Source organism: Salmo salar, chromosome ssa01, assembly GCF_905237065.1.
Source record: "Salmo salar chromosome ssa01, Ssal_v3.1, whole genome shotgun sequence".
NCBI classification, from domain to species: domain Eukaryota; kingdom Metazoa; phylum Chordata; class Actinopteri; order Salmoniformes; family Salmonidae; genus Salmo; species Salmo salar.
The window spans coordinates 151,820,161-151,834,205 of NC_059442.1; the positions used below are offsets into that span (position 1 = coordinate 151,820,161).

General features: G+C 44.0%; 1 protein-coding gene across 2 annotated transcripts; it reads left to right on the forward strand.

The window, feature by feature from the left end:
* Nucleotides 1–3,964: 3,964 nt before the first annotated feature.
* LOC100194676 (set1/Ash2 histone methyltransferase complex subunit ASH2) lies at nucleotides 3,965–14,043 on the forward strand. Of its 2 annotated transcripts, XM_014138815.2 has the most exons (17): nucleotides 3,965–4,064; nucleotides 5,141–5,207; nucleotides 5,299–5,444; nucleotides 5,696–5,784; nucleotides 5,898–5,992; nucleotides 6,168–6,263; nucleotides 6,392–6,487; nucleotides 6,558–6,633; nucleotides 6,846–6,863; nucleotides 7,459–7,561; nucleotides 10,025–10,242; nucleotides 10,361–10,528; nucleotides 10,600–10,793; nucleotides 10,899–10,991; nucleotides 11,175–11,273; nucleotides 11,458–11,517; nucleotides 12,742–14,043. In XM_014138815.2, exons 1-17 carry the CDS (start codon nucleotides 4,006–4,008, stop codon nucleotides 12,847–12,849), a joined length of 1,785 nt encoding a protein of 594 aa, XP_013994290.1. In that variant the 5' UTR covers nucleotides 3,965–4,005; the 3' UTR covers nucleotides 12,850–14,043. The 2 variants fall into 2 exon arrangements, with proteins under 2 accessions (XP_013994290.1, XP_013994300.1); XM_014138825.2 differs by lacking the exon at nucleotides 6,846–6,863.
* The last annotated feature ends 2 nt before the right edge of the window (nucleotides 14,044–14,045 follow it).

Genomic DNA, 14,045 nt, shown 5'->3' on the forward strand with positions numbered 1-14,045 from the left:
CTTTTAGCCACATGCCTAAGTGGTATAATGGTGCCCTGTGTACCTCTGCTGTCCTCAGGGTTAGAATGGAGGAAACTGGCCATGAATATCTGAAAGGCGTTACATTGTTGATCAAATCAAATCAAATCAAAGTTTATTTGTCACGTGCGCGGAATACAACAGGTGTAGACCTTACAGTGAAATTCTTACTTACAGGCTCTAACCAACAGTGCAATTAAAAAAAGAGAAGGTATTAGGTAAACAATAGGTAAGTAAAGAAATAAAAACAACAGTAAAAAAACATTGAAAAATAACAGTAGCGAGGCTATAACAGAAGCGAGGCTATATATATCGGGCTGATTCAGGTAGTATGCACATGTAGATATGGTTAAAGTGACTATGCATGTATGATAAACAGAGAGTAGCAGTAGCGTAAAAGAGGGGTTGGCGGGTGGTTGGTGGCGGGACACAATGCAGATAGTGTCACGACATCCACCGAAGTCGGCTCCTCTCCTTGTTCGGGCGGCGTTCGGCGGTCGACGTCACTGGCCTTCTTGCCATCGCCACTCCATTTTTCATTGTTCCATTTGTTTTGTCTTGTTCCCCGCACACCTGGTTTACATTCCCTAATCACATTGTATATATACACTGCTCAAAAAAATAAAGGGAACACTAAAATAACACATCCTAGATCTGAATGAATGAAATAATCTTATTAAATACTTTTTTCTTTACATAGTTGAATGTGCTGACAACAAAATCACACAAAAATAATCAATGGAAATCCAATTTATCAACCCATGGAGGTCTGGATTTGGAGTCACACTCAAAATTAAAGTGGAAAACCACACTACAGGCTGATCCAACTTTGATGTAATGTCCTTAAAACAAGTCAAAATGAGGCTCAGTAGTGTGTGTGGCCTCCACGTGCCTGTATGACCTCCCTACAACGCCTGGGCATGCTCCTGATGAGGTGGCGGATGGTCTCCTGAGGGATCTCCTCCCAGACCTGGACTAAAGCATCCGCCAACTCCTGGACAGTCTGTGGTGCAATGTGGCGTTGGTGGATGGAGCGAGACATGATGTCCCAGATGTGCTCAATTGGATTCAGGTCTGGGGAACGGGCGGGCCAGTCCATAACATCAATGCCTTCCTCTTGCAGGAACTGCTGACACACTCCAGCCACATGAGGCCTAGCATTGTCTTGCATTTGGAGGAACCCAGGGCCAACCGCACCAGCATATGGTCTCACAAGGGGTCTGAGGATCTCATCTCGGTACCTAATGGCAGTCCAGTCTACCTCTGGCGAGCACATGGAGGGCTGTGCGGCCCCCAAAAGAAATGCCACCCCACACCATGACTGACCCACCGCCAAACCGGTCATGCTGGAGGATGTTGCAGACAGCAGAACGTTCTCCACGGCGTCTCCAGACTCTGTCACGTCTGTCACATGTGCTCAGTGTGAACCTGCTTTCATCTGTGAAGAGCACAGGGCGCTAGTGGCAAATTTGCCAATCTTGGTGTTCTCTGGCAAATGCCAAACGTCCTGCACGGTGTTGGGCTGTAAGCACAACCCCCACCTGTGGACGTCGGGCCCTCATACCACCCTCATGGAGTCTGTTTCTGACCGTTTGAGCAGACACATGCACATTTGTGGCCTGCTGGAGGTCATTTTACAGGGCTCTGGCAGTGCTCCTCCTGCTCCTCCTTGCACAAAGGCGGAGGTAGCGGTCCTGCTGCTGGGTTGTTGCCCTCCTACGGCCTCCTCCACGTCTCCTGATGTACTGGCCTGTCTCCTGGTAGCGCCTCCATGCTCTGGACACTACGCTGACAGACACAGCAAACCTTCTTGCCACAGCTCGCATTGATGTGCCATCCTGGATGAGCTGCACTACCTGAGCCACTTGTGTGGGTTGTAGACTCCGTCTTATGCTACCACTAGAGTGAAAGCACCGCCAGCATTCAAAAGTGACCAAAACATCAGCCAGGAAGCATAGGAACTGAGAAGTGGTCTGTGGTCCCCACCTGCAGAACCAGTCCTTTATTGGGGGTGTCTTGCTAATTGCCTATAATTTCCATCTGTTGTCTATTCCATTTGCACAACAGCATGTGACATTTATTGTCAATCAGTGTTGCTTCCTAAGTGGACAGTTTGATTTCACAGAAGTGTGATTGACTTGGAGTTACATTGTGTTGTTTAAGTGTTCCCTTTATTTTTTTGAGCAGTATATATTCCTCTGTTGGGGGGCATGGGGGGCATGTCCTTGTGTGGAATTGTTTTGTTACATGTTCAGTGTGACGCGCCAGGCTGGTTATTTCCCCTCTGGGTATTCTTGTGTAACCCATAGGAGGTTGGATTATTTAACCTTTGTTTTTGTGACTGTATTTTGCGCATTTCTCTTTTTGCATTTTGGCTGGAGGTTTGACGCTGTTGCGTCCATTTGTTGTGCTTCTGCCCAAATAAAGAGTGCGCCTGTTCACAACTCTCTGTAAAATCAGGTTGGTGTCCTTGCACATTCATCTTCTGCACATCAATCACTCCAGTGTTTAATTGGTATATTGTAATTACTTCGCCACCATGGCCTATTTATTGCCTTACCTCCCTTATCTTACCTCATTTGCCCACACTGTATATTTATTTTTGTTCTACTGTATTATTGACTGTATTTTTGTTTATTCCATGTGTAACTCTGTGTTGTTGTATGTGTCAAACTGCTTTGCTTTATTCTTGGCCAGGTCGCAGTTGTAAATGAGAACTTGTTCTCAACTAGCCTACCTGGTTAAATAAAGGTGAAATATATATATATATTTTAAATTGTCTGGGTAGCCATTTGATTACCTGTTCAGGAGTCTTATGGCTTGGGGGTAAAAACTGTTGAGAAGCCTTTTTGTCCTAGACTTGGCACTCCGGTACCGCTTGCCATGCGGTAGTAGAGAGAACAGTCTATGACTGGGGTGACAATTTTTAGGGCCTTCCTCTGACACCGCCTGGTGTAGAGGTCCTGGATGGCAGGCAGCTTAGCCTCAGTGATGTACTGGGCCGTACACACTACCCTCTGTAGTAGCTTGCGGTCGGAGGCCGAGCAGTTGCCGTACCAGGCAGTGATGCAACCAGTCAGGATGCTCTCGATGTTGCAGCTGTAGAACCTTTTGAGGATTTGAGAACCCAAATCTTTTTAGTTTCCTGAGGGGGAAGAGGATTTGTAATGCCCTTTTCACGACTGTCTTGGTGTGTTTGGACCATTCTAGTTTGTTGGTGATGTGGACACCAAGGAACTTGAAGCTCTCAACCTGCTCCACTACAGCCCCGTCGATGAGAATGGGGGCGTGCTTGGTCCTCCTTTTCCTGTAGTCCACAATCATCTCCTTAGTCTTGGTTACGTTGAGGGATAGGTTGTTATTCTGGCACCACCCGGCCAGGTCTCTAACCTCCTCCCCATAGGCTGTCTCGTTGTTGTTGGTGATCAGGCCTACCACTGTTGTGTCGTCTGCAAACTTAATGACAGTGTTGGAGTCGTGCCTGGCCATGCAGTCGTAGGTGAACAGGGAGTACAGGAGGGGACTGAGCACGCACCCATGAGGGGCTCCAGTGATGGTGGTAATAGAGGTGTTATAGACATGTTTAACCATACATTAGGAGGCAGGTTGTCTGTGGTCATAAATGTAAGCCTATTTGTGTTCAAACAAAAAATAGCTATTTATAGATGCAGATTTTGACTCAAAATATATGTACTACAATAATGCAATAGTGTTGGTTATTTATTTTTGAGGAACATCCTAGCAGTGGTAGGGATGTCCCAAGGATCACACTTTGAAAATACCAGCCCAGAAGCATGACACAACTTCAAGTCGACTTCACAGAAGTTTACAAGTAATTGTTACTGATCTAGGCTCATTTTTCACCTACCTCAATACATGTACAATGCTTACATCCGAATATAAACTGACCCTAGATCAGCGCTCTGCGTCTAACGTCACCTGACACCGAAACGTCTCGCGAGATGTCATATTTTATTGATTTGAAACATGGCGTCGGAAGGAGAAGCGGGCAGTGCTTCTGTTATTGAACCAGAGACCGGGGACGGGTAAGTCTCCGTTAAAACGGTGAAAGACCAGGGTTTTGGTTGATAATATATGTTTGGTGGTAGACAACCAGATCAATATTCATAAATATTGCAATTACAGCTAGCTAGCTTACCCTCAACAAGCTAGCCCGCTGACGTTAGCCAACTGAAGCTAACGTTAGCTGGTTAGCAAGCTAACTTAGATGTCTCATTCAAATGCCTTCCAAACTTGTAAGCTAACTTGTAATCAACTAGTTAAAGTATCAAGGTACAGGTTGATTTCCTTGTTCAATATCTGCTTCTAAATACATTTCTAGCATGAATCCTGCAGAACCTAGCTAGCAAACCAAGGGAAAATAGCTACCTAGTTAGCTCTGGTCCGGGATGTTACGTGCGGCGTGCAGATAGATGCTTAGTTAAGCAGTAGAAACAATAACAAAGTTACTTCTCCGCCCCTGTTAGGTAAAAAGATGAGAAATGTAACCACCGAAATTCATAGACCGAACTATGGTTGCATGCACTGACACTCCATGATATCAAGATTATAATTTTAACCATGTCTTGATGCTATAACGTTATAGTCATAGTGTTTGTTTACATTTACTTTGTCAACAAACATTTGAGTAAAAAAAGATTGCTTTTGATTCTGAAGGGGTACAACAATTGAGCTAAGCTCATGAGGAATTTATAAGTTATTCTTCAAAAATCAATGCGTACAATAAGTTATACGTCCAAAAATGGATGTAACAACTGCTGATTGCGCCATTAAAGGCTGAATCTTCTTCAACGCTACACATCTTTCTCCATTACTATGGTTACTTACAAAATAAAACATCTCCCTTGAGTGCTGACAAACTTTTCTCTGTGTACATAAACGGTCATGTATCCAAAATATGAAATAAATGACCTTTGAGCACTTTGTTTACCTCCCAGACTATCTCTGGTCCATATAAGCGCAGTTCCGACGCATGCTGATGGTCCACAGCTAGTCTTAAATATAAGAATATGAAGGTTAATGGAAGATCAGTTATCCCAGCTGTCACCATAGCGTGTAGCTAACCAGTTAATGTTCATGTCATATCTTTGTTTACTTTCAGTGATGCTGGATTTGGGGACTTGACAGGCAACCTGGAGACTGAGTCATCGAATGGCAAAGAGGCCATGGTACTACACCTCTAATACAGCAGTTCTCTGGGCATCTCTTTTCACCGACAGTAGCAATAATGAACCCTTTTTCCTGTGTTCCCCTCCTCAGGATCCGGGTAGTGAGGGTTTGGAGGCAGCTGACACCCAGACAGGTTCTGGGGACGAGGAGAGCGGCAGGCACCAGGGAGAGGTGGAGCTGCAGTGTGCTCTCTGTATGAAGTGGTTCACCGCCGACACCTTCAGCATCGACACCGCGTATGTCTAGCTCACTTTGTAACTCGAACTATAGAGACCTTTGGCTAATTGATTCTAAGACTAAGCTTGTTAGACCTTGAATTAGCCCCCTTGAGCTCGAATAACCAGGTAGTTGAACTGGTTGAAATAACTGGTTGAAATAAAACATTTCAGGATCAAGGTTTTTGATTAGTCTTTCTCCCTCCCTCTCTCTCCCTCTCTCTCTTTCTCTCTCTTTCTCTCTCTTTCTCTCTCTTTCTCCCTCTCTCCAGGACGTGTCTGCCTTTCATGACCAACTATGTTTTCCATTGTAACGTGTGTCATCACAGCGGCAACACCTACTTCCTCCGTAAACAAGCCAGTAGGTGTTCTCATTCAGCTGATACACTTCTGTGTGTGTGAGAGTTTGATGATTATTGATGGTCTGTTATTTATGTGATTTATGTACTGATAGAGTGTCGCTGTGTGTTTCAGACCTGAAGGAGATGTGTCTGACTGCTCTGGCTAACCTCACATGGAGCTCCAGGACTCAGGAGGAACACCCCAAGACTATGTTCTCCAAAGACAAGGTAAGTCCTCTCAACAGTCCCAACATAGAACCCACAGCGATACGCTTTGAGAAGCGAATTTGTGATCTTTGGAAATGCTTGATTTTACATGTCATATCAAGATATTACACACAGTTTGCATATGTTTTTCATATGCTTAAAACACTGGATATGTTAATGTAATATTTTCCTGTAGGACATCATCCCGTTCATTGATAAGTACTGGGAGTGTATGACCACCCGACAGAGACCTGGAAAACTTACCTGGCCCAACAACCTAGTCAAGACCATGGTGAGTATGAGCGCAACCATTGACTTACACACATTACACTAAACCTTCACTATTACACCATTGGAAAAAGTAGCTGGACTTTCATTTAGAAACAGATCCTGTCTTCATTTGACTTTTCTGTGTTTCAGAGTAAAGAGCGGGATGTGTTTCTGGTGAAGGAGCACCCAGACCCAGGCAGTAAGGACCCAGAGGAGGACTACCCCAAGTTTGGCCTGCTGGACCAGGTAGGAAAACACATCAGACATACACACGCACAAACAGTGATGCTGACAGTTGGTTGATTTTTCATCTCAGGACCTGGGCAACATTGGACCGTCTTACGACAACCAGAAACAGACCACCGCTGCTCCCACTCCTGGAGGGCTCAACGGTAAACTCTAAACACATCAACACACACTGTCACACACCAACAGACTTGCTAAATACATTCTCACTAAACACGCAACACATGTCACACTCACACACATACTGTTTTTTCATGGAATTAGTTATCAATGTGTCACAGAGCATAATACCACACTGAAGAAGCCCTAAGAAGTTCTCATGTTATAAATGCTATATACATGCTGTGTTGCGTTCCAGGTGGACCTTCTTTCTCAGGTGAATATGATGTGGTGTTTTGGTATCTGCCTCTGAGCCCTGTGTTTCGTGCAATCGTAACTCTCCAGGTAGAATTTGCCCATAGGCACAGATCTAGGATCAGCTTAGCCTCCCCCATTCCTTACCCAAACAATTTAGGGGCAAAATGCAGTCTGACCTTTTGATCAGCATATTCAGGCAACCTCATCCTGCTCCAATCGTAACCCCATCCCTCAGCTGCTCACTGCTTATGTTGGTGCCCTGAAGCGTTTACCCTTTTCATCTGGCTTTTGATTGGTGGACTGATTGAATGATATAATTTCCTCTGGCTTTCTGCTCCTGAGTTCCCGGGCTTCATTCCAATACTCTGGAACAGCCTCCTCCTTCCTTTTCTTGCCCAGTGGTGAGTGGTAATGGAAAGACAGAAAGAGGCTGTTATTGTTGGGACACAGCCATGGTGTGAATTAATCCCTTTGCTTCCTCTGTGTGTCTGCATTTCTCCTTTAATATTTGGTGTCCCTCCCTGCTCAATCCACGCTTGTACCTCCTGGGTGACTTTTTGATAGTGCTAAAAGTGTGTGTGTTCTATAGTGTAACCTGTGTGTGTTGTGTGAAGGTGGTCTGGCCCCTGGCCCAGGTAAAGGTAGAGGAGCCAAGCGTAAGCAGCAGCAGCAACAACAGGAGGGAGCCACAGCTGGAGCAGCTAAGAGAACACGCAGGTATAACACAGATGTCCTTAGTCTTCTCATAGGTCTGAACTTTTTTTTTTTATAACCTTTATTTTAACACGGAAGACATATTGAGACCTAGGTCTCTTTTACAAATGCGCCCTTTATATACAATGTAAATATACACATTATACCCAAACAATATATATATATATATATACAACACATCCTAAATCTGAATGAAAGAAATAATCTTATTAAAACCTTTTTTCTTTACATAGTTGAATGTGCTGACAACAAAATCACACAAAAATAATCAATGGAAATCCAATTTATCAACCCATGGAGGTCTGGATTTGGAGTCACACTCAAAATTAAAGTGGAAAACCACACTACAGGCTGATCCAACTTTGATGTAATGTCTTTAAAACAAGTCAAAATGAGGCTCAGTAGTGTGTGTGGCCTCCACGTGCCTGTATGACCTCCCTACAACACCTGGGCATGCTCCTGATGAGGTGGCAGATGGTCTCCTGAGGGATCTCCTCCCAGACCTGGACTAAAGCATCCGCCAACTCCTGGACAGTCTGTGGTGCAACGTGGCGTTGGTGGATGGAGCGAGACATGATGTCCCAGATGTGCTCAATTGGATTCAGGTCTGGGGAACGGGCGGGCCAGTCCATAGCATCAATGCCTTCCTCTTGCAGGAACTGCTGACACACTCCAGCCACATGAGGTCTAGCATTGTCTTGCATTAGGAGGAACCCAGGGCCAACCGCACCAGCATATGGTCTCACAAGGGGTCTGAGGATCTCATCTCGGTACCTAATGGCAGTCAGGCTACCACTGGCGAGCACATGGAGGGCTGTGCGGCCCCCCAAAGAAATGCCACCCCACACCATGACTGACCCACCACCAAACCGGTCATGCTGGAGGATGTTGCAGGCAGCAGAACGTTCTCCACGTCGTCTCCAGACTCTGTCACGTCTGTCACGTGCTCAGTGTGAACCTGCTTTCATCTGTGAAGAGCACAGGGCGCTAGTGGCAAATTTGCCAATCTTGGTGTTCTCTGGCAAATGCCAAACGTCCTGCACGGTGTTGGGCTGTAAGCACAACCCCCACCTGTGGACGTCGGGCCCTCATTCCACCCTCATGGAGTCTGTTTCTGACCGTTTGAGCAGACACATGCACATTTGTGGCCTGCTGGAGGTCATTTTGCAGGGCTCTGACAGTGCTTCTCCTGCTCCTCCTTGCACAAAGGCGGAGGTAGCGGTCCTTCTGCTGGGTTGTTGCCCTCCTACAGCCTCCTCCACGTCTCCTGATGTACTGGCCTGTCTCCTGGTAGCGCCTCCATGCTCTGGACACTACGCTGACAGACACAGCAAACCTTCTTGCCACAGCTCGCATTGATGTGCCATCCTGGATGAGCTGCACTACCTGAGCCACTTGTGTGGGTTGTAGACTCCGTCTCATGCTACCACTAGAGTGAAAGCACCGCCAGCATTCAAAAGTGACCAAAACATCAGCCAGGAAGCATAGGAACTGAGAAGTGGTCTGTGGTCCCCACCTGCAGAAACACTCCTTTATTGGGGGTGTCTTGCTAATTGCCTATAATTTCCACCTGTTGTCTATTCCATTTGCACAACAGCATGTGAAATTTATTGTCAATCAGTGTTGCTTCCTAAGTGGACAGTTTGATTTCACAGAAGTGTGATTGACTTGGAGTTACATTGTGTTGTTTAAGTGTTCCCTTTATTTTTTGGAGCAATATATATATATATATATATACACATTACCGTAAAAAAAAACTGCTGATTTTATGGAATATCTACATTTATCAGCAACCATCACTCCTGTGTTCCAATGGCACTTTGTGTTAGTTAATCCAAGTTTATAATTTTAAAAGGCTAATTAATCATTAAAAAAACCTGAAAACTGTTGTTCTGATTAAAGAAGCGATAAAACTAGCCTTCTTTAGACTAGTTGAGTATCTGGGGCCTTATCAACAAAATGGGAGTGATGTAGAGATCTATGGGTCTTTAGCGAAGTCCAGCCAACCTTTTGATACAGGATGCAGTGATTAGTCTCAGAACTGTCACCTGTAACAAAACGAAGGGCACTATGGTAGATGGCATCTGTACGTTGATAAATATTTTCACCGTATTCAAGAACAGATAAAAAGGTCAATTGAATAATCTGCTTCCCATTGCTTAGAGAAAGGCACAATCTCTTTCTGTAGAAAAAGCCAACTTTAAATCTTAGCTTCTATGTTTTCTAAACGTCAAATCCACATCAATCCAAATGCCTAAGTATTTATATTCAGGAACACGTTATATTGGAGAATCATCTAATGAGTGAACATGTAGTTCATCTGAAACATTCTTACAAGAGGTATCGGATGTATGATAATATGCCATCAATGTGACTCTCTCTCTGTCCTCTACTTCTCCTTCCCTCACCCTTTATGTCCATAATGTGCACTAACTCACTCCATTTTTCCTTTCTCTCCCTCTGTAGTGACCCTCTGTTCTCAGCCCAGCGTCTTCCTCCCCATGGCTACCCCCTGGAGCACCCCTTCAACAAAGATGGCTACCGCTACATCCTAGCAGAGCCAGACCCTCACGCCCCCGACCCAGAGAAACTAGAGCTGGACTGCTGGGCTGGCAAACCCATCCCTGGAGACCTCTACAGAGCCTGTCTCTACGAGAGAGTATTGCTAGCCCTGCACGACAGAGGTACACACAGGAAATCCTGTTGTGGATATGGGCTTCTTGCAATTAGCCTTACCCAGTAATGTCTCTTGTCACATTCTCTGAGAATTCTGTTTGTGTGTGTGTGTGTGTGTGTCTGCAGCCCCACAGCTGAAGATCTCAGATGACCGTCTGACAGTGACAGGGGAGAAGGGTTACTCCATGGTCAGAGCCTCCCACGGTGTCAGGAAAGGATCTTGGTACTTTGAGGTCTCCATCGATGAGATGCCCCCGGACACCGCAGCCAGACTAGGCTGGTCTCAGCCTCTGGGTTAGTACTGCACACACACACGAGCATACACACATGGAGACAGGATATGTAATAACCTGTGTGTGTTGTAGGTAACCTGCAGGCCCCTCTGGGCTATGATAAGTTCAGCTACTCATGGCGTAGTAAGAAGGGGACTCGGTTCCACCAGTCTGTAGGGAAACACTACTCCTCAGGCTACGGACAGGGAGACACTCTGGGCTTCTTCATAGAACTACCAGACGGCACTGAGACAGCCAAGGCACTGCCGGACACTTACAAGGACAAGGTATGTTTTCTATTTTTATTAATGAGTAACTGAGAATAGCAGACATCCACTCTCTGTTGTAGTTATGAGACTTGACATCTCATCCCTGTGTGTGTGCTCTTTCAGGCACTGATTAAGTTTAAGAGCTACCTGTACTTTGAGGAGAAGGACTATGTGGACAAGGCAGAGAAGAGCCTGAAGACTGTTACCCCCAGCAGGGTGAGGCTCCAGCATAGAACTAAAACCAATAGATCAGACATTCACATTCAAAGCAATGACGATTATCTCAGAATGCACTGCCAATTTCTTATGATTCGTATTGGTTGTCCTTATCAAAGACATTAACATAATATGTATAGGATTGGCATTTCCATTTGTTGATACTTCTGTTCTCCTCTCCAGATGCTGTTCTATAAGAATGGGGTTAACCTAGGTCTGGCCTATGAAAACCTGTTTGAGGGGCTCTACTTCCCTGCCATCTCTCTCTACCGGGGCTGCACGGTTAGTAGTGTGTGCGTGTGTGACTGTTAGAAGGGTTATGTTTTCCTTCCATCTCCCTCCACAGCACTGTAAGTAATACAATGTCCCAGAGGCTTATGGTGCTGTGATATATAGCAGTATCTACTCCAAGGATGCCCACTTCCTTTTTAATCAAGTTGTGATGATTATCCCTCTTTTCTCCCAGGTTTCAGTTAACTTTGGACCACTTTTCAAACACCCTCCAAAAGACATCAAGTACCAGCCAGTGAGTACACAAACACATACAGTGCATTCAGAAAGTCCTTGACTTTTTCCAGACACTGAATATCCCTTTGAGCATGCTGAAGTTTTTAATTACACTTTGGATGGTGTATCAATACACCCAGTCACTACAAAGATACAGGCATCCTGCCTAACTCAGTTGTTGGAGAAGGAAACCACTCAGGGATTACACCATGAGGTCAATGGTGACTAAAACATTTACAGCGTTTAATGGCTGTGATAGATCACTGAGGATGGATCAACAACATTGTAGTTACTCCACAATACTAACCTAATTGACAGAGTGAAAAGAAGGAAGCCTTTACAGAATACAAATATATTCTAAAACGTGGATCCTGTTTGAAACAAGGCACTGAAGTAACACTGCAAAAACATGTGGCAAAGCAATGAACCTTTTGTCCTGAATACAAGGTGTTATGCTTTGGGGAAATCCAATACAGCACATTACTGAGTACCATTCTCCATAGTTTCAAGCATAGTGGTGGCGGCATCATGCTATGGGTATGCTTGTAATCGTTAAGGACCGGGGAATTTTTCTGGATTAAAAAAATACATGAAATGTCGCTAAGCACAGGCAAAATCCTAGAGGAAAACCTGGTTCAGTCTGCTTTCCACCAGACACTGGGAAATTAATTCTGCTTTCAGCAGGACAATAACCTAAAACAAGGTGGTCAAATACACACTGGAGTTGCTTACCAAGAAGAAAAGAAGAATGTTCCTGAGTGGCCAAAGTAGTTTTGACTTAAATCTATGGCAAGACCTGAAAATGTGTTGTCTAGCAATGATCAACAACCAATTTGACAGAGCTTGAAGAATTTTAGAAATAATAATGGACAAATGTTGCTAGATCCAGGTGTGCAAAGCTCTTAGAGACTTACCCAGAAAGACTCACAGCTGTAATCGCTGCCAAAGGTGCTTCTACAAAGTATTGAGTGGGGGGTGGGAATAGTTATGTAAATGTTTCTGTATTTAATTTAAAATACAGTTGTAAACATTTCTAAAAACATGTTTTCACTTTGTCATTTTGGGGTATTGTGTGTAGATGAGTTTTTAATTCAGGCTGTAATAAGTCAAGGGCTATGAATATTTCCTGAAAGCACTGTACATATACTTTATTTGTATTTGATTAGACAAGCAATAGAGATACTTGTAGTTTTGATGTCACTGAGGTTGTAGGTTTGATTGATTGTTGTGTTTGTGTCCCCAGATGAGTGATATGGGCTGGGGAGCGGTGATTGAACATACACTGGCTGACATGTTGTATCACGTAGAGACGGACGTGGACGGACGACGTAGCCCTCCCTGGGAAGGATAAACACACACCTCCAGAGATCAACACACACAGATGGCCAGTTGAGTGTTTGGACAGGCATGGAGGAGTCCATTCCATCATTTATAGGTGGGTTGATGTCAACCTGAACATGAACACTTTGCAGTCTCTCTGTGGAGTCCCTTAAACATTATTATCATTGGTAACTTAAATAAACGGTACCCTTCTATTGAATAAGATGTGTGTGATCTAAAATGAGACTTGTGTTGATAGTGAACTTGTTTGTCTGAACAACTCTTTTTGGTGTATGAAGCACTTTAGGTGTTTCAGCACTGTAAAATCATGTATGTATGGACACGTTTCAAATTCATTATCCATTTTTGTCATACACCCCAGATATTCTTAGTTACAGATATTATTTCTTCAAGCATATGAACATATTCTGTTTTTGACCATTACCTGCCAGCTGGTCTCAAGCTAGGTTTCCATACTATTGGCCACAGATCTTTATGCAAATATGATCAAATCTGCAACAAATTGACTGGTTGTGAATTAGTCTGCGTGACGAAGTAGTGCACATAAAAATAACTTTTGCGGTTAAATTCCTATGTACCAAATAAAAAACAAAAAGAAGTTAAATGGGTTTCCATTGCATTTTCAACTCTACTGATGGTTTTGTCACAGAACAAATTGTCTTACGTGCCCATTCAAGTATTGGCATGTGCGCTCGTATAGTCTACATGTGAGATTATTTTTCATTTGTCAAATGGCATGCATCAATCATCATGTCACCAGAATCAGACCCTCAATATTTATTTGAAAGGAGCATCAAGCTTATCACCTTCCACTTTCACCACCCTGTGAAGTTCACCATCATTTGTAGCCTAAAACTTAATTCTTTCCCGAGTCGTAGTGTGAGGACCACACACACGTCATCACGTGACTCCCAGATTTACTTCGATATGATAATTATTATATCAATATTTGCCCATAAAAGCATTACCACCACCATTACATAGTTCAGACACAAAATATCCCACCTTGTCTAATGTATTTTGTTTTGTCGATATTTGTAAAGTTTACCAACAGATTTGCTGTTTCCATCAGGCCTGATGTGACATTTTTTACCCAACGTACTTTACGAGCATAAAAGGGTTGGATAGAAACCTAGTTACAGATATTAACAATCTACTTTTGTTTTACATTCATGCTGGTTTTAATAAAGTAAAGATTTGGAAAGA

Bases quoted from the DNA above. Each gene is read 5' to 3' on its own strand.
- LOC100194676 (XM_014138815.2), top strand. From the start codon at position 4,006: ATGGCGTCGGAAGGAGAAGCGGGCAGTGCTTCTGTTATTGAACCAGAG. The intron at 7,562-10,024 runs GTATAACACAGA...CTCCCTCTGTAG, and splicing joins GCAGCTAAGAGAACACGCAG to TGACCCTCTGTTCTCAGCCC. The intron at 10,243-10,360 runs GTACACACAGGA...GTGTGTCTGCAG, and splicing joins GCTAGCCCTGCACGACAGAG to CCCCACAGCTGAAGATCTCA.